The 21,965-nt window shown below is 39.8% G+C and overlaps 1 protein-coding gene across 2 annotated transcripts in view; it reads left to right on the top strand.

The window, feature by feature from the left end:
• Nucleotides 1-21,965, top strand: part of WDFY1 (WD repeat and FYVE domain containing 1) — a 58,336-nt gene that overhangs the window by 9,548 nt on the left and 26,823 nt on the right. For both annotated transcript variants that reach the window (XM_049888316.1, XM_049888315.1), the window contains exons 2-4: nt 12,706-12,773; nt 17,720-17,793; nt 21,350-21,404. In XM_049888316.1, the coding sequence (XP_049744273.1) occupies nt 12,767-12,773; nt 17,720-17,793; nt 21,350-21,404 (136 nt within the window). In that variant the 5' untranslated portion in view covers nt 12,706-12,766. The remainder of the gene's footprint in view (nt 1-12,705; nt 12,774-17,719; nt 17,794-21,349; nt 21,405-21,965) is intronic.

The raw sequence follows: 21,965 nt of genomic DNA, 5'->3' as shown, positions 1-21,965 counted from the left end.
AGTTTTGGAGTTCATCATCCCTCTCCATAATATATGCTTGGCAAATTTTTCTGAGCATTATTAAGATACTGTGAAAACAAATATGCTGGCTTAATTATGTATTTTTGTCACGCTTCATAGTGAAATAATCTTTTTAGCTCTTCATTTTTATTTGTTGACAGGTTTTTTTTTTTTTTTGACCACATGCTACTTCACTCCGAATGGCTCCCCCTTGAGGAGATAGAGTGGATCTGCAGCAGGCCATTTTCAGAGAAGTTCTAGGTTAAAGGTCACCTGTGGCATTCCCTCGCTCCCTTTCTCATAGCCCTTTATATTTGCTTTGCCTTCCATCAGTAGTGTCCACTTACAAAGTCTAATGTGAAGTAGGGTATTCAGAGGGAAATCAGTGTCGATGGGGACATTTTTGGTTTCTAGTAGTACCCGGGAAACCCTGGTGGCCTATTGGTTAAGAGCTACGGCTGCAAACCAAAAGGCTGGCAATTTGAATCCACCAGGTACTCCTTGGAAACTCTGTGGGGCAGTTCTACTCTCTCCTATAGGATCGCCATGAGTTGGAATTGACTCAATGGCAATGGGTTTTTTGTTTGTTTAGTAGTACCGCAAACAGGCCCCTTACTGCTGTGCTGTTCTCTCTCCCTCAATTACTCTTCCCTATTTTATGCCTTGACTAACTGCTCATCCAACAGAGCTCATTGTAAATGCCATCACTTCTCCTGAAACCTTTACCAAATCCCTCACCCATCGCACCACCGTCACCACTTCCTAACGTTAATCCACCCTTTGTCATTCCCAATGTCCCTAGGAGGTTTGTTCTTGGCTACTAACAGGAGGATTGGTGGTACAAATCCACCAAGAGGTGTCTCAGAAGAAAAGTCCTAGGGATCTACTTCCCCTAATATCAACAGCCATTGAAAACCCTGTGGAGCACAGTTCTATTCTGAAACTTGTAGTGTCGCCGTGAGTCGGAATTGACTTGATGGCAATAAGTTGGTTTGGTTTTTTGGTTTTCGCCATTCCCATAGTTCTTGTCACATTATATTATTATTACCCATCTACATGTTTGGTTTCTCTAGCTAAATGGTGACCTTCTTGGTGGCAAAGCCCATATTTTATTCCTCTTCAATTTTCTGACACCTAAAAATAATGTAAAGCTTGCAATAGTCTCTCAAATGTTAGTTTGAGTGAGTCCATTAAAAAATAAATAAATAAAAGACCTGTAAGGAATAAAGAAGTGTGGCACAAATTTTTAAACTAGGCTACTCTTCCTTACTGCCCCAAACTGCTTCTTTTGGGTTAGTTCAACCTTGTGTTTCAAGGCTTGTAGACTCTTAATAGAGTTTTGAGACTTTTTTTTTTTTTTTTTTTTAAAGAAACAGTGTTGTGTGAACCCTGCACTGAATTTATTCTCTCTAGATTGTTTCTGCTCTTTAGAAGTTGTGGTGTGTTTTATAGCCTTCTTTGGGGTGCTAAGGCCACCAGAAATCATTTTGATGCTAACAGTGGAAAGATAGCAGTAGGAATGCTTTCTTGAGTAAAAAGAAAATATCTGCAGCGAGAAAATAAGCCATCTAGCTTCTGGAGAAGCATAATTAGTTTGCAGGGTGGTGCAAATGCTGGGAAGATTCAAGTGGTTTTCCTTCCGTACCCTGCAGCAAGCTACCTGGATAAAATCCTGCCCTCAACAAAATCAGCTGTTTGCTGCTCTTCGCTGTCATTGACCTTTGGAGCTGTCCAGTATGCCTTCCTAAGACTGTAGAAGGGGATGGAAATTTTCATTTTCTGAACCAATCTAATTCTTTCCTACAAAAAAAGAGGGTAGTTTCTCTGCTTTTTAGTTTAGATAATTCAATAAAAATCTAGTGTTTTCCCACCTGTGTTGCCAAAGGAGACTTCTTTCTGCAGCAGGAATGAAGAGGGCAGGGTCAGGAGACTTGATAAGAAGGAAGTTGCTATTTATTTGGTAAAAACAGATTGCACTGAAGACCATCTCTTCTTCTCTGTCTTTTAGGCTGATATCTTTATATTATAGAAACCACCTTGGGTACCAGAATTACATTTCTGTTTGTCCCCTGGAAGTACTGTCAACAGAGGAAAAAATATCCTTTGCTGGGGCCCTGGTGGTGCAGTGGTTAAGAGCTTGGCTGCTAAACAAAAGGTCGGCAGTTTGAATCTACCAGCTGCTCCTTGAAAACACTATGGGGCAATTCTCTATCCTGTAGGGACACTATGAGTCAGAATCGACTCGATGCAGTGGGTTTGGTTTTTGGTTTTAGTAGATGACAAATGTTTTGAGATATACCAAGGTATCAAATAGTATCAGTAGTGACCAAAGAAAAAAGACAAACCTGTTGCCGTCGAGTTGATTCTGACTCATAGCAACTCTATGGGAAAGAGTAGAACTGTCCCATACAGTTTCCAAGGAGTGGCTGGTGGATTCAGACTGCCGACCCTTTGATTAGCAGCCGTAGCTCTTAACCACTGCAGTGCCAGGGCTGGAAAATCATATTTCCTCAAAATTACTATCAGCCCTGAGCTTAAAAGAAATCAGACCCTGGGCTTAATTTGCAACCTATTGCATACGCTGTATTTTTTCTTTAATTGATTGGCCGAATAACCCATACATATGTGGATATAACTTAAAGATGGTTAAGTTGTTTTAAATCAACCCTTTTGGGATGATTAGGGCATTTATTGAGATTTCTCTAAAAAGTTTTAGAAATGCCAGTGTTTCAGGAGAGGCAGAACTTGGCCTTGTGCACTTGCAGAGACTTTGTGGGCTACTTTAGTCTATTTATCTCAAAGTATGGGCATGATTTTCAAGGTAATCATGCTGGAAAATTATATGTATTGAATCCAAATATATGTTCAAATGGAATTATAGGTTTTAAAATGGCATTATTCATGACTTAAAAGATGCCTTCTGGTTTGAGAACTGGTGCTTTTTAGAAGAAAAAATCCCACTTTGAATCTTTGCTCCTACTATATTATGGCCTAAGTAATTGAGGCTTTATAGAATCCCTGATTCCCTAAAATATATATATTTTTTAACTCTTAATTAGCTCTTCGAGGGAGTCAAAGTTACTGAAGGAAATGAAAAGGAGCCCCTCCACCAATTCTGATCATCAGGCAAACCAAACATTAATCTCCTGGAATAAATACTTCATTCTTAACCAGAACTGTGGTTTTAACCCTTTATTTTTCATATGGCTATGTAAAAATGATGTGGCTGAGGTGTCTGACCTCCTCTAACTTCCCAAGAAGGAAGGAGGATCAAGATTAATAGCCCAAGGCTGATTCTTATGAGGTGGAGGTCAGTCATACCTTCTCTCGCCAGCCTTTTTCACCAATTGTGACACCAACCGTCCCTCCTGTGGCAGCGCTTCTTTCTCTGCCTAGTTCAATAATTCATTGAAGTGGTCACACAGAACTCACAGACCCTGCTCACAGTTACAGGGTTTATTAGGGAAGTAACAGGTTACAATTCAAGTTCAGGAACGCTCAGGATATAGTTCCTCGATCAGGACAGCCTCTTTTCAGCCATGCCCACAGACAGGCCACTCGCTCTCTGGCCCTCTACCTCTGCCCTGCTAGGGAAAGTGTTACGAAGCTCATTTAGCTCTGCCAAAGTGCCCAGAGGCACCCCATTCTGCCAGTAAGCCCAGCTCTAGCTCCTTGTGTTGGAAAACCTGGCTCCACCAAGTGTCCTGAGGCACCCTACTCCAGCAAGCCACGTGCCTGAAGGTACTCAGCTTTCTCTCTGTGAGTTGGGCTGTCTCCTGCCGATCCTGGCTCTGCTGACACTGTTTACACTGTTTCTCTGCTGCTGCTTGCTGTCCTTGGTGTTACAGCTCTTTTTTTTTTTTATAATTTTTATTGTGCTCTAAGTGAAAGTTTACAAATCAAGTCAGTCTCTCACATAAAAACTTATATACACCTTGCTAAATATACACCTTGCTACATACTCCCAATTACTCTTCCCCTAATGAGACAGTCTGCTGTCTCCCTCCACTCTCTCTGTGTCCATTTTGTCAGCTTCTAACCCCTCTACCCTCTCATCTACCCTCCAGGTAGGAGATGCCAACATAGTCTCAAGTGTCCACCTGATCCAAGAAGCTCACTCCTCACCAGCATCCCTCTCCAACCCATTGTCCAGTCCAATCCATGTCTGAAGAGTTGGCTTCGGGAATGGTTCCTGTCCTGGACCAACAGAAGGTCTGGGGGCCATGACCACCGGGGTCCTTCTAGTTTTAGTCAGACCATTAAGTCTGGTCTTTTTATGAGAATATAGGGTCTGCATCCCACTGCTGTCCTGCTCCCTCAGGGGTTCTCTGTTGTGTTCCCTGTCAGGGCAGTCATCGGTTGTGGCTGGGCACCATCTAGTTCTTCTGGTCTCAGGATGATGTAGTCTCTGGTTCATGTGGCCCTTTCTGTCTCTTGGGCTTGTGATTACCTTGTGTGCTTGGTGTTCTTCATTCTCCTTTGATCCAGGTGAGTTGAGACCAATTGATGCATCTTAGATGGCCACTTGCTAGTGTTTAAGACCCCACATGCCTCTCTTCAAAGTGGGATGCAGAACGTTTTCTTAATAGATTTTATTATGCCAATTGACTTAGATGTCCCCTGAAATCATGGTCCCCAAACCCCTGCCCCTGCTACACTGGCCTTCGAAGCATTCAGTTTATTCAGGAAACTTGTTTGCTTTTGATTTAGTCCAGGTGTTATAGCTCTTTCTCTCTCTTTTCTCTGTCTCCTGATTCCAGGAGCTTCTCAGTATAGGGATCCCAAATTCAAAAGACATACTCCACTCCTGCCTTGTCTTTCTTGGTGGTGGTGAGATCTTCTCCTCCCGCCTCTGGGATGGCTCATTTTAAGCCTAGCAGGATGGCAAAACTGGCCAATCCCTTCATCTGGGTTCCATATACCTTATTTTGGATAGCTCCTCTCAATCCTTATGTGTGAGTCACAGAAACTGGCTAAGGAAAAAAACCAAACCCATTGCTATCGAGTCAATTCCAACTCATAGCGACCCTATAGGACAGAGTAGAACTGCCCCATAGGTTTTCCAAGGAGCAGCTGGTAGATTTGAACTGCTGACCTTTTACTTAGCAGCCAGGGCCTTAACCACTAGGCCACCAGGGCTCCAAAGAATGACCACAAGGACCACATTAAGTAATTCATTGCTCCGCAATCTACAATAGTAAGGTAAAAGAACACACAGAATTGTTATCCTTGGTAGATAGGATGAACAATATTATTGCACAGTATTTAAGAGTAATAACTTTATTTATGCTTTTCCAATGACTTCTTCAATTCTGAGGATTCAAATTAGCATCTGTGCAAAATGGGGACTGTATATTTCAATTTAAGGCTTAAGTGGAGCATTTTGTGTATTAAGTACTTTATAATCCTTGGCACTCAGAAAATACCAAATGCTATTTTTATTTGTAATTTTAAGGTCAGATTCCTAAGTATTCTTAAAGGTATACTATTTATTTGGAATAGAGCATTGTATTAGTTATCTGTTCTCTTGTAACAAACTATCTCAAACCTCAGTGACTTAAAAAAAAAAAAAAAACTCAACAAATATAAGTATTTATTATTCCTCATGAGCCTACAGGTCACCTGGACAGTCTGTTCTTGTCTCTACTAGGCGCACTCAGACATCTGTGGTCAGCTGTGGGTCAACTCTGCTGATCTTAGCTGGTCTCTTACATATTTGGGGGTTAGCTAGGTGTGGAGTCCCTGGGTGGTACAAATGATTAACCCTCTGGGCTGCTAACCAAAAGGTTGGTGGCGCAAGTCCACTCAGAGGTACCTTAGGAGAAAGGCCTGGCTGTCTGCTTCTGGAAAATCAGCCTTGGAATACTCTATGGAGCACAGTTCTACTCTGACACACATGGGGTCACCAAGAGTCAGAGCTGAATTGATGGCAACTGACTTGGTTTGGTTTTGGCTTAGCAAACTGCAGGCTGATCGAGGGTGGCTTTAGCTGGGACAACTAGGCCCTCCTCCATGTGATCTTATCCTCCAGCAGGCTAGCCCGGGCTTGTTCATATAACCTAGGCAAGCGTCCAAGAGAGGAAGTGAAAACAGGCAAGGTCTCTTGAGGCCTAGTCTCAGGGCTGGCACTCTCTCACTTCTGCTGTGTTATATTGGCCAAAGCAAGCCATAAGCCACCTCATATTAGACAGGTGGAGAAATGGATTACACCACTTAATGGGAGGAGCTGCAGCATCACATCGTAAAGGGCATGGATACAGGGAGGGGTAAAGAATTGGGTATATTTTAAATTTCATTTACCACAAAAACTTAGATTCCACATTGTACTTAGACTCACCTGAGTCTAGACCTTGAGGCAGAGGAGATTTTGTTAGAATCACTGTTTCTGTTTAGTACAGATATCAGAATTTCTTTTAACTTTGTGAGAGCTTTGAAGTTAGACCTAGATTTTACCATACTCTGGATTTATTTGTTGGGGGGGGTAGTTTAATGCTTCATATTTCTTTATTGTTTAGGAGTTACTGCTTGGAAGAATCAAATACAGAGTTTTCTGAAAAGCCTTTTTTATTTTTTAATGTTCTGCATATTCCTTACCACATAAGCCTACTTTGCTTTGAATTATTTACCTTGGTAATTGTCTTAGGCCAGGTCGCTTCTACTCATAGTGGTCCCATGTATGAGAGAACAAACTACTGCCCAGTTCTGCGCCACCCTCAACAATTGTTGTTACGCTTAAGTCTGTTGTTGCAGCCACCGCGTCAGTCCATCTTGTTGAGGGTCTTCCTCTTTTCGCTGACCTGCTACCCACAATGTAGAGGCTGAAAAGTCCGGCATCCCTCGGTCAGGCCAGGCTGGAGGCTTGGGCTGGCCTCTAGCTCACAGGCTATACAGACCAACAAATCCCAAGATCAGCAGGCAAGATGGCAGGTAAGCTACTAGCTCAAGTCCCAAGAACTGGAAGTCAGACAAACAGGAGCCAGCCAGCTGCAGAATCCAGAGCAAGCAAAAGCCCTCAATCCTTGCCAGAAAATCCACCTGTATTGGATACAGGCCACACCCCCAAGGAAACTCCCTTTCAACTGACTGGCTACTCACAGCAGATACCGTCGTGGAGGTGATCACATTATATCACATCTCATCATGGAGGTGATTACATCATTACACAACTGCCAAACTACATCATAACTGCCAAACCACTGAGAATCATGGCCCAGCCAAGTTGACATACAGCCTTAACGATCACAGCAATATTCTAAAATTGAATTTTCATGATGCTGGATGAGACAACTAAACAGTCAGAAAACCTGAGTCAGTGCTGATGTTGATTTGTATAATGTTAGAATTTTCTCCCTGTTAGCTTCTGCCTCCTTAAATATAAAATGAAGGTCATGTCTGTTATCTTTGCTACCTCACAGGATGTAGCATCATGTTCTCAACAGATCACAAGCTTTTCTTGAATCCTGATGTGTGTTTAGAATGCCAGAAGTAGCATTGTCTGTGCCACCAGTTTACCACTGTGAACTTACAATGTGGAGCTGGGATGATCCATGTTTATGAAGAGGCACAGTTCATTGCCTTTATCTTTCCAGGCCAGAGAGTCCTGGGCCTTCTGGAAGTGTCTTCTCTCTCTCTTCCCCTGTCCTTCTCCTGTCTTTCTGCTCTGCCCACCTGGTCCTCTACTCATTGCTCCTTTGGGAGTGGTATCCTCATGGCCTCTCCTTCTGTGTCCCCACCCCTCCCTGTCCACCTTGGCACCACTAGCTGTTGAGAACGTGTCTAGGTCCATTTCTGCTACTCGGTACCAGGGCTTTTTTATCCCTCTATATGGACCTCTGTGGATGCATCAGATCCCCTACTAGACTCATCTTGGGTTAGAACAAGCCTGAACCTAGGCACGAGTTCACATTGACGGGCAGCGCAGATCACAGAGTGAGTGTCCTCAGTGAGGCACGTAGGACCCACCTTATTAAAACAAGGAAGAAACGGCTCCACTGCTTTTGAAATAGCCCCTGATTCCAGCATTTCCGGTTACACAAGCATTAGAGACTTGACTCCTGGTTTACCACTCAGATTCGTTTTCTTTCTTTCAGTAGCGAGGATTAAATGGACACTGGTTAGGGAGTGGGAAATTTTTACACTTTGAATTTTAGACAGCTACACTCGAACATTAGACCAAATAAGTCCTTAAGTGCCTCAGTTACAAGGAGGGTGTTTAATGTTGGCTTGTTATTTTTTTGTTGTTATTAGTGTGCTTACTGATGGGGAAGACAGTTCACCCTGCTGTTCTCCTGATTCTCCACGTTCAGCATTTTTTCTCTGGGGCCCCTCACAAGGAGCCAAAGTCTTTGTTTTTCTCACAGGTGTGTTCTTCCCCCTCAGTGTCTGCCAGCTCCTTATCTGCCTTTTCACCCACCCTGTCCAGATTTATACAGGGTAGTTAGTTATATAATTTTGCATTATGCTTTTTTTTTTAACAACATAAACATTTTTTCATGGCCCTGTGGTCTTTATTCCTATTTTTAAATGACTGCAAAAGCTATTGAATCAATGTATCAGTAACTCATTTCATTATTTAACATTTTCTTCCGATTTTTACTCCTTTGAACAATGGTCTTATGAGCTTTTTTTAACATGCAATTTTTTTTTCTCTCTAAATAATTTCTTCAGAATCAAATGCCAAGACTGGAGTGTCTGAGTCAAAGTTTATCCTTGTTATTGTTGTCATCATCATTATTATTATTACTCTGACCACAGTGAGGGGGCTGGTCCTCACTATTATATTTTTTTGCAAATAATGGGGCCATGTAAATAGTGCGCCCATGATATAATGTGCAGCATAACTCATTTAGGAAACCCTGATGGCGTAGTGGTTAAGTGCTATGGCTGCTGACCAAAAGGTTGGCAGTTCCAGTTCACCAGGCGCTCCCTGGAATCTCTGAGGCAGTGCTACTCTGCCCTATAGGGTCGCTGTGAGTCAGAATCGACTTGATGGCAAAGGGTTTTTATAATTCGTTTATGAAAATAGCAGGGAGGGTTGCAAGGTTGGAAAAAACGTATGACAGAACACATTATTTGTGTTATACTTGCCTGAGTTGTTAGTTCTAATATACAGTGCCAATAATGAGGGCCCTAGCAGTGGCATTTCATTGCTGTTTTGTTTCTTTGATTATCCCTAAACAACAATCCACTTTTTAAAAATTCCAATCTGAACTAGTTAAAAATCAAAAAATACCACCCAGCTTTAGTATATTATGGAAAACCTGGTGGCGTAGTGGTTAAGTGCTACAGCAGCTAACCAAAAGGTCGGCAGTTCAAATCTACCAGGTGCTCCTTGGAAACCCTGTGGGGCAGTTCTTCTCTGTCCTGTAGGGTTGCTATGAGTCCGGAATTGACTGGATGGCAACAGGTTTGGTTTGGGTTTTAAAAATATCATTTATTGAGAAAATAAATAGATTACCTAGCATGCTGAAAAATGATAAATAAGATGATGGTAGTGGCATGCATGCAATCTAGCTACGAATACATAACAATATACATAGTTTCATGTGGAGATACCTTTCCTGATCTGCCCACAGAGGATGTCTTAGCTATATGTAAGTCAGTGCTTTTCTAATTAGGAAGGCAAAAGAGATTGATGGTTGAGGTTCTCCACAGGATAATAGAATAAAAAAAAATAGAATAGGGAAGTTTAAAAAACACTTACGTAGGCTCTGAGAGAAACAACATATTTCCTTTCTAAGTACCTTTTGGAATAATACCAGATTATTGTTTTTAAGTAACTTCTAAAAATAGAGCTTGGCAAGGAATGAACATATTTCTAAGGTCTTAGTTTTAAGGAAAGATATTTTTTTCAGATTGACATGGTCTCCGAATTTTTTAAAAAATCCATCTGTTTGAAAAATGGGGAGAATAAGCAGCAAGGAAAACATAAAATGAGTTTAGGTGAGTAGGTGTAAAGTTAAGTATTAGAGAATCTAAGCTGTTTTATATCAATGGAGAGAGCAGCTCAGACATTCATCTAGGCAGAAAATATTGTGATTTATGTAAAAATAAAACCATCTGATCTCGACACTTTAGCAGTTAGAGGGTTCATTAATGTCATCTTGGATTATTCAATAGTTCGCTTCTGTAAATGTTACTAACTGTACTGTATTATTATGTTCGCTTTCAATTTACTGAATAGTAGATTTGGCTTCCAATTTACTGAATAGTAGGGGTTTTTTTATCTGTAGAATTTGTTGATTTTGTAATTAGCAGCCCAAGTCAAATCTATTTTTACAACTGTTTCTTAAACGAACGAAAAATGTTCTGAACGTAACACAAAATAGTTTCAGTATTACTAGCAGAAATTATACAACTCTGTTTAATCCATAGGTTCTTGGGAGTGCTGGAGTGTTAGGGGTTAAACTTAACATTGGTTTGATTTAATTTTGAAAGTGGGAGATTGTAGCACTATCTAAGGAAGGAGAAGGGTATGGCTTGAAAAAGATACGAGAGGGATTTCCAGTAGTGACCAGAAGACAGGGCATGTTGTATACAACAGCTGCTCCTAACTGGCTTGTGTCCAGTTCACATACAAAATCACATTGTGCTCATTGTGGTGCTAGCTCATCTTCTTTATTTATTTTGGATGAATTGAAGTCAACATCTAGTCTCTATTTGCTTTTGACTGTGGTCTCATCACATTATGTGATGTGGTCTAATCACATATATGGTATTGGCGAAGAGTATTGAACATACCGTGGACTGCTAGAAGAAGGAATAAATATGTCCTGGGAGAAGTAGAGCCAGAATGCTTCTCAGAAGCGAGAATGGTGAGACTTCGTCTCAAGTACTTTGAACATGTTATCAGGAGGGATTAGTCCCTGAAGAATGACGTCATGCTTGGTAAAGTAGAGGGTCAGCAGAAAAGAGGAGGACCTTCAACAAGATGGGTTGACACAGTGGCTGCAACAGTGGGCTAAAATAACAACGATAGTGAGGATGGTACAGGGTGGGGCAGGGTTTTGTTCTGTTGTACATAGGGTCGCAATGAGTTGGAACTGACTCCATGGTACCTAACAACAACAGTCATATACAGTGAGCTGTACAGATCTTAAGTGCATAGTTGGATGAGTCCTGACAAATGCTTACACCCATGTGTCCAACTCTATAGAGCCCTGCCCTTTCTCTGGAGAATTCCCTCGTAGACCTTTGCATTCTTTCCTCCTTCTCCCCCAGAGGCATCCCCATTCGGATTTCTGTCCCCATAAACCAGTTTTACTTGTCTTAAACTTAAAAAAAAAAAAAAAAAAAGGAAACATACAGTGTCAACATTTAGGCTTAATGTATTTTTTTGTTCTAAAATTTTTATAATTAATTTTTTTGATGAAAATATGCACAGCAAAACACACACCAGTGCAACAATTTCTACATGTACAATTCAGTGACATTGACTACATGCATCAAGTTGTGCAACCATTCTCACTGTCCTTTTTCCAAATAATTCTTTCACCATTAATATGCTAGTCTTAATGTATTTTAGTTTAAGGTTGTAAATATTTATTTAGCAGCTACTGTGTGCCAGAATCTTTGCTATTGTTAGAAATACAGAAATAATCTTGACAGATCTTTGCTGTTGTTAGAAATACAGAAATGACTGTGACAGAGCTGACCCTTGGGGATGATAAGCCAGGTATCAGTGATCATACATGGCAGGCCACAGTGAGTGCCAGAAGGGGATTTAGAAGAGGAAGAGGCCCGGACCTTAGAGAAGGCTTCGTGAGTGTAGGTGAGAGGATCATAGTGGTCCTTATTGTTTCTCTGAGGTAATAAAGCAAAACATTAAACTTTGGCTATTTTAGTCATTTGTCATTTTCCTGCATATGGGCAGGATTTCCTCATCTCCCTGTGTATGTTCTGATGAAAGTAGAAGCCCCGAGAGGTGTGGAATGATTTCCTCCCTGGGGTTGTGAAGACCGAGAATTATCACTGAATGAGAAATGGAGTGGACTGTGCTTTGTATCAGCATTGTTCTTCTTTCTAACTCCTAGTTCTCAAGAAGCGTTTTCTTTCCGTTTGTATCTTCTATGTTCCTCATTTGGCTCAGATACCCAAGCCACAAAGTTCACCCAATTTATTTTTACCAAGAAAAGCGGTTAATCTTAGTTTCCTTTACACACTAGTATAGAATGAGCATTTTCCGTGTTATTAAAAATTACTTGAAATCGTAACTTACAGTTACTGCATAATCGACCATATATGGTCATAACATAGGTTGAAACATTTGTGGTACTTACATGGTTTTGGTATTAAACTAACTTTATAATGAACTTTCTTATGTATAAATCTTTGATTGTTTCCTTGGTGTATATCCCTAAAAGGAGGACTACTGGGCAAATATCATATATTAAGTATATGATGTAATATGAATATGTATAAATAACTTTGATATATATTATTAGTTTGCTGTTGAGAAAAGTTGCATTATTTTGTATTCCAACAACACTTTATGAGAGAGAGAGGCAACTTTCAAATGGATTTTCTCTCACAATTGCTTTACAAGCCAGAATGTCTAGTTCATGTGGTGTCTTTGAAGATACTGTCCAGTTGATTTTAAGATCAGCTGAGAATTAGTATTGAAAAATAAATAAATAAATATAAATTTTCCTGGAGCATAAAAGGAGGCAAAATTACTGAAAACTACTCTTTCCTTTTCTTCCACAGAACCATCCGAGTATGGCTGAAAAGAGACAGCGGTCAGTACTGGCCCAGCATTTACCACACAATGGCCTGTAAGTAGGTGAACTGTTCCACATGAGAAAAGTGTCTTCAATTTCTTTGTTGATTTAAATTCCAAAGTGTCTGATGAAATAATGCTACTGGATTTCAGAATGAGTTTCTTAGTTGCCTCATCCTCTCATGGGCTGTGGTAAGCTACAGGAAAACTTCTTTTCCTTTGTACAGGAAGTTGGGTCATCTTGGCTTAACTGAAGTGGACTTGAGCAGAACTGAAGAGGGGGAAAAAAAGAGAGGAAAAAGAGCCCATTTTCTTCCCCCCTGGTTTTCTTTTGCCTTTGTTGTATATTTTTGAATTGGTTAATAGTAATACACTAAGTATTAATTAAGTATTAAGTAACTTCATACTTAGTAATAGCTGAAATTGGCACTGAAAGAGCACCATACACGCCATAGCTTTAAACCAGCCTTATGCATAGATAACCTTGCTGAACCTTTTAACAAACTTCTGGATACTGTGGAGGGATTTGGGCCAAGGTGCAACACAATCTAAATAAAGAATTTTCTCAGTTCTCAAGTGTGTTCTAAAAATAAATCTAAAAGATAAAGCTTCTGCATTCAGAATTTAAAACAACCCTAGGCTGTTTCATGGTAGCCCATTGACATAAACTTACTTTTAAACTCTAGCTCTTTCTGTGCACATCTAGGCTGCATTGCCAGCCTTTTCTCCCACTTTTTTTCTTTGGCCTTCCTTGAAAAGCCCATTGTGTCCCCTGGGCCCACACTCACCCTCAGCTTTGGCTCCTTCAGCCCTGCAGAGGATACCTGGGTATCAGCCAGGCCCAAGCAAGGGTGGAACTCTGCTTTCCCAGATTGCCGTATGGGAGGCCCCCACAGCTGCTAGTTTCCTCGTGGTTTTGGTGTGTGATGAGAGACTTGCCTCACTGAAGGATTTCTGTATTCAGAAAAGAAAAAAGCCTTGCTGGTTTGTTACTGCAGACCATTATAAAGTTCTTCAAAGAAGAGCTCTTGGCAGATACTTTAGGCACAGCATCCACGGCTTTTTTAAGGGTTTTTCCAGAGGCTATCGAGATTGTTATAAACACAAAACGTACAGTTACCCAGCAAATTCTAAAGCATCAGTTCGTATCATCCTTTCAAGCATTTACACCTCGGTTAGCATTTTCTCATTTGCACTTATATCCCCATGCAGCATGCTTGGATCTGGAAATTGTTGTCACAACAACCCATCATTTATCCGAATTGTCATTTGTTCTACCTCCTACTGACAGCTTGGGCAGACCAGTCAAGTGCTTTTTCCTTTGCATTAATAACCATTTAAGAGAATGAAATAGGCTTTTTGCTATATTAGTATATAAAAGTAACTATTACAAAATGAACCATAAAACTTTACAAAAAGTAGGTTAGAAGGACTACCTGAAAACCTGATCACAAATTATTGTCCCAAGCAGTTGTATCCTCTCGTTACTCATGTCTGCAGGTACTGTGGATGGATAACATTGATTTTTCCTTCTGAAATATGAGGTGTCCAATGTCTTAGAAAAGATGTCTGTAGACTCCGTTTGATAAATTTACTGAATGTTTGGAACAAGGCAGAGACAGCGGGACACTCTGGGCCTCTGAATCTACCCTTCACCTAACTGTGGGAAGAATATGACTCTGTTAGGCTGGTGACTCCTCACTTCAGTGTCCCAGTGCTCATAGCTCTGATGGCCGGAAATAGCAGCAGCCTAAGGAACTCCCACCAGTGCTGGGGAATGTTTTGTCATCTGTGTGGAAAGTCTTGTTAATGCTATTGCTATTACCCCTCCACCCTCCCTTCCTCCACACTTCGTATTGTGTCTGTCCATAGCTTAGTCTCTTGGAGGCCTCACCCTTGGAGTTCATGTACCCTATAAGAGAGAGGAGGAGCCCTGGTTGCACAACGATTAAACGCTCAGCTGCTAACCAGAAGGTTGATGATTTGAACTCACCCAGTCGCTCCACGGAAGACATATCTGATGATCTGCTTCCATAAAAATTGCAGCCAAGAAAACCTTATGTGGTAGTTCTGCTCTGTCACATGAGGTCGCTAAGAGTAGGCATTGACTCCACGGCACCCAACAACGGCAACAGAAGAGAAAGAGATGGAGATAAACCAAGAGAGAGACTGAGATGGATTTTGTCCTTTGTTCAGTCTCAGTAGTAACTCTTTGGCCTGTACTTCCAGAAGTATTTAGTACAGCTTTGTAATTAACCATTCTCCCAGGGCACCAAAACCCTAGCAATTGAAAAATAGGACTTGAAGCATGCGCTCTCTCTCCATCTCTCTTCCCTTCTCTCTTGGCTTTTAGATCTTGAGCACCTGGCTCTGGCTCGCTGTCTTTGACTTCACTTCCCCCTCCTGAAATAGCTCAGGCCTAGGAAGGAGTGGCCGGTGGCCACAGCCACAGTACTTCTGCTGTGGGTGGCTGACACCTAAGGGTTTTACCTAAACATGTTCAGTCTGTTGCTTCCAGATGCTGCTTTGTTGCCTCCATGTGGCGCTGTGTCTGCTGATAAAACAGCGAGGCACTGACAGAAGAAAACAGTGAATGAATTATGAGGAATAACTGCTCGTTCATTAGTTAGGGTGACTGTGGTACTTCAAAATTAACAAAACAGGAGAGGATAAGTGCCATGTTTGTTCTAGAACTATCTGCAGATGACTCAGCTTAGGACTTCATAGTGGTCATCCACCAATTTAAACTTTGTTCCAGTGACCTGACACTGTGATCAGTAAGTCGAACTCTAGTATATTGCTACACAGAGTCCAACTATGTTTCAAAACATTATCTCATATAGCAAAAATTAACATTTAGAATCTTGATAAAAAATGGCAATTCTTAATTTCTGTAAGTATCTACTATGTGCCACCTGCTTTTTTTCGTCATTTTACTTTATGTAACAATCCCAATAGCTGTATGAGGTAGGTGATATTTGCGCCATTGTACTGATAAGTAAACTGAGGCCAGAGTGGTTAATTCAGTTGCTGTGGTTGGAATTCCAGTCCATGCCATTCTCTGGTACTTACCCTATGCTACCCGCCACAATTATGGGATGGGTCCTCAGGCTTTTTCTGCAAAGGGCCAGACAGTAAATATTTTTAGGCTTTGCAGTCCATACAAATCTCTGTGGCGACTACTTAACTCTGCCATTGTACCATGGAAGCAACCATAAACAATACATAATGAAAGGAAGTGGCTGTGCTCTAAAAACCTTTATTTACAGAACAGGTTGCTGGCTGGATATGGCCTCTGGCCTGATCGAGAGTTAAACAATTTTGGATTGCAGTGATGCTTTTTTAAAAGGCCACTGACTTGAAAGATCATTTGTGTTGTTTTGTTTTGCTTGTTTATAAAACTACGTGAATACCCAAAATATTTTTTCTTTTTTTTTTTTTTTATTTATATTGCTTATTTCACTAGAAGCTTCCCTTCTAGGAGAAAAGCTAGGACCTCTTTATATACAAAACAAACTAGGGAAGCCTTTTTTCTTCTTTTTTAATGTAACCTCGTAAAATTATTCAGCACTTCGTAATTTTTAAACAAAAGGGGAACTTTTACCTATTTTTAAATCATAGACGTGGGGATAAAAGAAGTGAAAGAACTGAAAAGAATTCTTTTCTTTTCAGTAAAAGAATCTTAAAATGAATGCATTAAGATTTAGTACCAATTGAAGACTATGCACAAACAATGACAATGAGTCTGAAATCATCAAACCATGATTTGATTTGTCAAAGGTAATTCGTACACATGGTTACGATGGAACACTTCCATCATAAGAACTGATATGTATTTATGTGGTTATACTTAAAAACAATCATCCTTTCAATCTCAAACACCAGTATGATGGATGGGGTGTACAGGCGTGTAGTCAGTTGTAATCGTTCTCTGTAGAGATGATTACTCCTGGTACCTACCTCCCACTGCAGCTGAAAGTCTCTCTACTGTCCGATCATGCCGCTAGCTGTGTTCAGCACTGCAGTTTACTTTCTCATTTTGGTGGTGACGATCAGCCCACTGTAGAGAGAACTTTAAATTGAGCTATTTTCAAATGGCAACTTCATTTATAAGTTGCTTTATTTCCTGTTACTTTATTAGAAGTTATATTTCAAAGTATACTCGAGTGTTTTTTCCTGGCATGCATTTCCTTGTTGTGGTTCTTCCCTGGTTAACTAAAATCGTTCAGGCTAAAATGCATCCAAACACTTCTTTTTCCTAATGCTCCGTTTTCTAAATCACTTGAATTCTGATTTTTATTGGAAGGAGATGATTTAGCATTTCTCCTTCCTGGAACTCATTCTCTTGCCCACGATTTCTGGAAGAACTGTAGTTAGAACTATATGTCCATGAGAAAAGGCAGGCACTGGCCCAGTCCCATGCACTGCTTTAGACAGAGCAACCTGTCTACACCTCACAGCTCCACTCGCTGCAAACTAGCTGGTGTGTGTCATTGCAAAAGGGAGCAATTTTTGACCGTTGGGGAAAAAGAGTAATCCCAAAGTGGCTTTTCCACCTATCCCTCTTGCCTACATTTGCCATGGATTGGGAACCTCGATGCTGGGAACCCCTCTTTCCAGCGATTCCAGCTGCCCTTTTACCTTTGTTTGGGGAAGAGTTGCAGGAGCAGGATGACCTGCTCTGTGTGTAGGTAGCAGATCTCCCACTGTAAGTGCCAGTCCCCAGACTTTTCCAGGCTAAAGGTAGGAGTCTCAATCAGATGAAATTTCATCCAAGATTATAAAAATAATGTAGAAGGTTTTCAAAATTGGAGTGTTTTGGCTAAGACAACAGACAGAACTTTAATAACATTTTCAATTTATACCATTATTTAAAACACAAACACATTTTTACCACCTTTTTTAAACCTCAGTTCTACAGCTTTTTTTTTTTAATGTACTTGCTACAATGACTTAAAATGCTTAGCTTTGCTCTTAATGTTGCGTTTGTCTTTCTGGCAGCTCCTTGCTCTACTATGACTTACCATCATGACAGTAGACGGATATTTGTGGGCCAGGATAACGGAGCCATAATGGTAGGTAGCTTCCAGAATGTATTATATTCTTTATATTGACCTTCCCATTTCACCTATATTAGACAGTTTAAATAAACTTAACAAGTACCCTCTCTGTGTTGCTTGATTGTCATAAAAAAAAAATTTTTTTTTAATTAAAAAAAATGGTTAATTCAGCAATTACTATTAGACCTAAGAGTGTATTAATTTCCAGCTCCGAATGCTGTTCTGATTGATGGTTTGGTGCTCAGGCTAGCCCACAGAGCACAGCCTTCAATACATTTCCATATGAACGTCGGGATTATCTTGTCCATTTCTTCAAGAAAGGCTTGGGAATTTTATTAGGGATTGCGTTGAGTCTGTAGATCAATTTCGAGGGTACAGGTAGTACCTACTTACATTGGGGTTCTGACTCTATCGTAGGTCGGTTTTGACATAAGTTGAGTACCTCATTTTTTTAATTTTTTTTTTTTTAGTTTTCATTATTACTACCTTTTATTGTCAGTATCTTTATAAATCCGATCTTTATTTGTCTTTGAGGGGTTGGAAGCATTACATATAAATTACAGATATATTTTCATACATATATAAAAAAATACACAAATTATAAAAATTTACCCTGATGTTGTGGAAGAGTTGGACAACGTTGGCATTTTGTCAGTTGTGGTAATAACTCTGCTGTGGAAGGTTCTGGATCATCTGGATTATCCCTGGGAATGGGGATGGTGTTTCTAGTAAAGAAATCAGTGAGAGTTGTCTGTGTGGTCCTTTTCTTTTCTCTTCGTATATTTCATGGTCACATCTCATGCTTCCCAAATCTACCAGTTTTAACAAAGCAGTCAGCCTTTGAGCCCATGTTTTGAAGCAGTCGAAGCCCCTGATTTAGTTTAGAAAAAACTTCAACTAATCCTTCCACTGTAAAAATTTTTGACCATTTCTCTTCTTCCTCTTGCTCATTATTTCTTCTCCCGCACTTCTTTCCTCTTCAAAATCCATGAAGTCCTGATTTGTCAGTTACCTTTCCTTATGACCTCTGAGCTGTTCCACGTTGGTGATATCAAGTTCTAAATTCAGTGCTGTTGCCATATGGATGATTTTTCTATCGGTTTCTTCCATCACATTATCCTGAACAAATACTGGGAGCATGATCACACAGCTCAGCAATTTTTTCCATATCCCCTGCATGCATTTTTATGTAACTTTCTCCCAGGGAGATGCACTGTTCATTATTCAGGCCTTGGACTTACTTCTGTAGTAGACTGGCAGCTTATTTTTGTCAGGGTTTTTGAATGCTTGGGAGTTTTCAGAACAGTAAATAAGAAAAGGTTTTCATTTAAATCCAACTGCAGTTCCTTCAAGCAGCAGCGTGATTCTGTCTTTAAATGCCTTGAAACTAGGCATGAACTTCGCCTGTTTGTGAATATAGATCTGTTCTGGCATCCTTTTGCAAAACAGGCTTTTTTCGTCCATGTTGAAAATCTGCTCCAGTAGATAGTCTTCATTTTGGATTATCTTGTCCAGCCCATCCTTGAATTTTTCAGCAGTTTCGACATCGGCATTTCCTTCTTGTTCAGTTATATACACGATATGTTAGCCAAATCTGCTTTTGAAGCAGTGAAACCAACCCTTGGTGATATTAAAGTAATTGCGATAGTCTTCCCCTTGCTGTTCCTTCAGGTTTTCAAAAAGGCTGCATGCTTTTGTTTGAATGGTTAGTAAACTCATAGGAATCTTCTTCTGGATTTGGTCTTCTGTCCAAATCATTAACAGTTTCTCCATCGTGTGAATTGGCCCTTGCCTCTTTGTTAAAATTGTTGATTTTATGTCACTCATTCCTTTAACTGCCTCCAAAATTCTATTCTTATTCTTAGTGATTGTTGAAATGGTTGAATGAGACAGCCAGCCCTTCCACACCTGTTATTTCACCAACTTTCTTTCCATTATCATAAACCTTAATGATCTTTATCATTATATCCTTGTGTGGAGGCTTCCTCACATTCTTTTTGGGATTAGAATTTATAGTGACATGACTTCTTTTGCGAGACACATTATTGGAGCTATAAACAGTGCAGGTGTTATTATGTGAGAAACTCGAACAGCTCAGCTCCAGATTAATGACTGATTCTTTTTATGGTATGAAACACTGAGTAAGATCACATTGTAGGCATGGTCTATAATGAAGTCAGTGTCTGTTGTAACAATGAAGTCAGAGTCGTAACGGCACGTGTGCAGTTCATTTGTCCTGTGTCTAAGAGTTGAACGTTGCCCAACTTGCCATCTATTACGACTCCTGATACCAACACAGACTTCATCGTAGATTAGGGCATAGCCTGCTCTATGGCAGTGTTTTGAGCAGTAAATCGTGACATCAAACATCTGTGAATGAACATCTAAAAATGATAACATCAGCAAAATTACGTGCTGCAACGTTGCATGTAGTACATATTACAAATGATAGGATGTACATAAAAACCCCACAAAAACAGATGACTGTTAGGTGCGGTTTGTCATAACTCAAGTGTGTCATAAGTCAGGGGCTACCTGTATTGCCATCTTAACAATATTAAGTCTTCCAGTCCATGAACACAGGGTATCTTTCCGTTTATTTACATCTTTAATTTCTTTTCAACTGTGTTTTGTAATTTTCAATGTACAAGTCTTGCACTTCTTTTGTTACATTTTTTCCTGGGTATTTTACTCTTTTTGATGCTATTGTAAGTGGAACTGATATCTTAATTTCATTTTAGGATTGTTCATTGCAAGTGTATAGAAATACGACTGAATTTTTGTATATTGGTCTTGTATCTTGCAACTTTGTTGAACTTGTTTATTAGGTCTACTATTTTTTGAGCTGCGTGTGTATGTGTGTAGCCTTCAAGATTTTCTATATACAAGATCATGTCATTTGCAAATAAAGGTGGTCTTACTTCTTCCTTTCCAGTCTGGATGCCTGTTATTTCATCTTCTTGCCTTGTTTATTCCTGAACTTTGGGGAAAGCTTTCAGTCTTTTACTCTTGAGTAGAATGTTAGCTGTGAGTTTTCTGTAGATGTCCTTTTTCAAGTTGAGAAAACTCCCTTTTAATCCCTTTGATTTTTAGTTTGTTCAGTGTTTTTATTATGAAAGGATGTCAAATTTTGTCAGATGATTTTTCTGCATCTACCAAGATGATCGTATCCCTTTTTCCTTATTCAATTAATATGGTATATTGCATTGATTAAAGTTCACGTGTATCATCTTGAGAAATTCTTAATGTAGCCAAGAGAGCATAATTAAACAAAACAAAACAAAACTTCCTTTGTAGTTAAAGGGAGAGAACATACACAGTGCTCACTTGTGGAGGAAGAGCTGGCCAAAAACGTCATATGGTCAGCAGCACTTTATTCAGTGTGGTCCCCAGAAAAAATAATAACCTGAGTACAGGTCTGCTGAAGGAGGCGAGTCATATCATTTTTATAGCTGATCTTATGTCCCAGGTCTTGCGATAATTATTTTTGGATTTTACTTTGCTTCGAAAGTTAAAGTCCTTTTACTTCTTAAACCATAACTATTTTCTAATTGCATATGTTTACTTTTAGGAATTTCATGTTTCTGAAGATTTCAATAAGATGAACTTTATCAAGACCTATCCAGGTAATTATAATTGATAGATTCCCGCACACGTACATATAGACACACACACACACACACACAACTGGAACACCTTCTCTTATGATCACAATTAGGTTTTCCTGTTAGCTTTTTAGTTTTGTTTGTCCAATCTTGTGAGAGGTCATTAGCTTTTTAGAATTATCTGTCGTTCTTTTATTGCTCATTAACATTTAAAGTTTTTTATACTATTCCATTGTATGCCTGTATCAGATGTAACTTAACCATTCTTTTTTATTATTGGGTCTGTGTACTGCTTCCATTTTTGATAGCACACATTGTAATGTATGTGTGTGTGTGTGTGTGTATCTCCTTGACTGTTACTTTACTTCCTTAATACAAATTCCTGAAAGTGGAGTAACTAGATCTAACGTTATAAACCTTTTAATGTTCTTGAGTTATTTTCCAGATTCTTTACAGTCTCATGACTAATGGCTGCAAGTTCCTGCTCATTAAGTCTTCACAGCATTGTTGCCTTATAATTTTTTTTTCCAGTTTGATAGATTAAAAAAAAAAATTCTCAATTTGAAATTTATTTAAGCCTTG

The sequence above is a fragment of the Elephas maximus genome, chromosome 6 (assembly GCF_024166365.1).
Source record: "Elephas maximus indicus isolate mEleMax1 chromosome 6, mEleMax1 primary haplotype, whole genome shotgun sequence".
NCBI classification, from domain to species: Eukaryota; Metazoa; Chordata; class Mammalia; order Proboscidea; family Elephantidae; genus Elephas; species Elephas maximus.
This window is presented reverse-complemented; position numbering and strand designations above follow the sequence as displayed.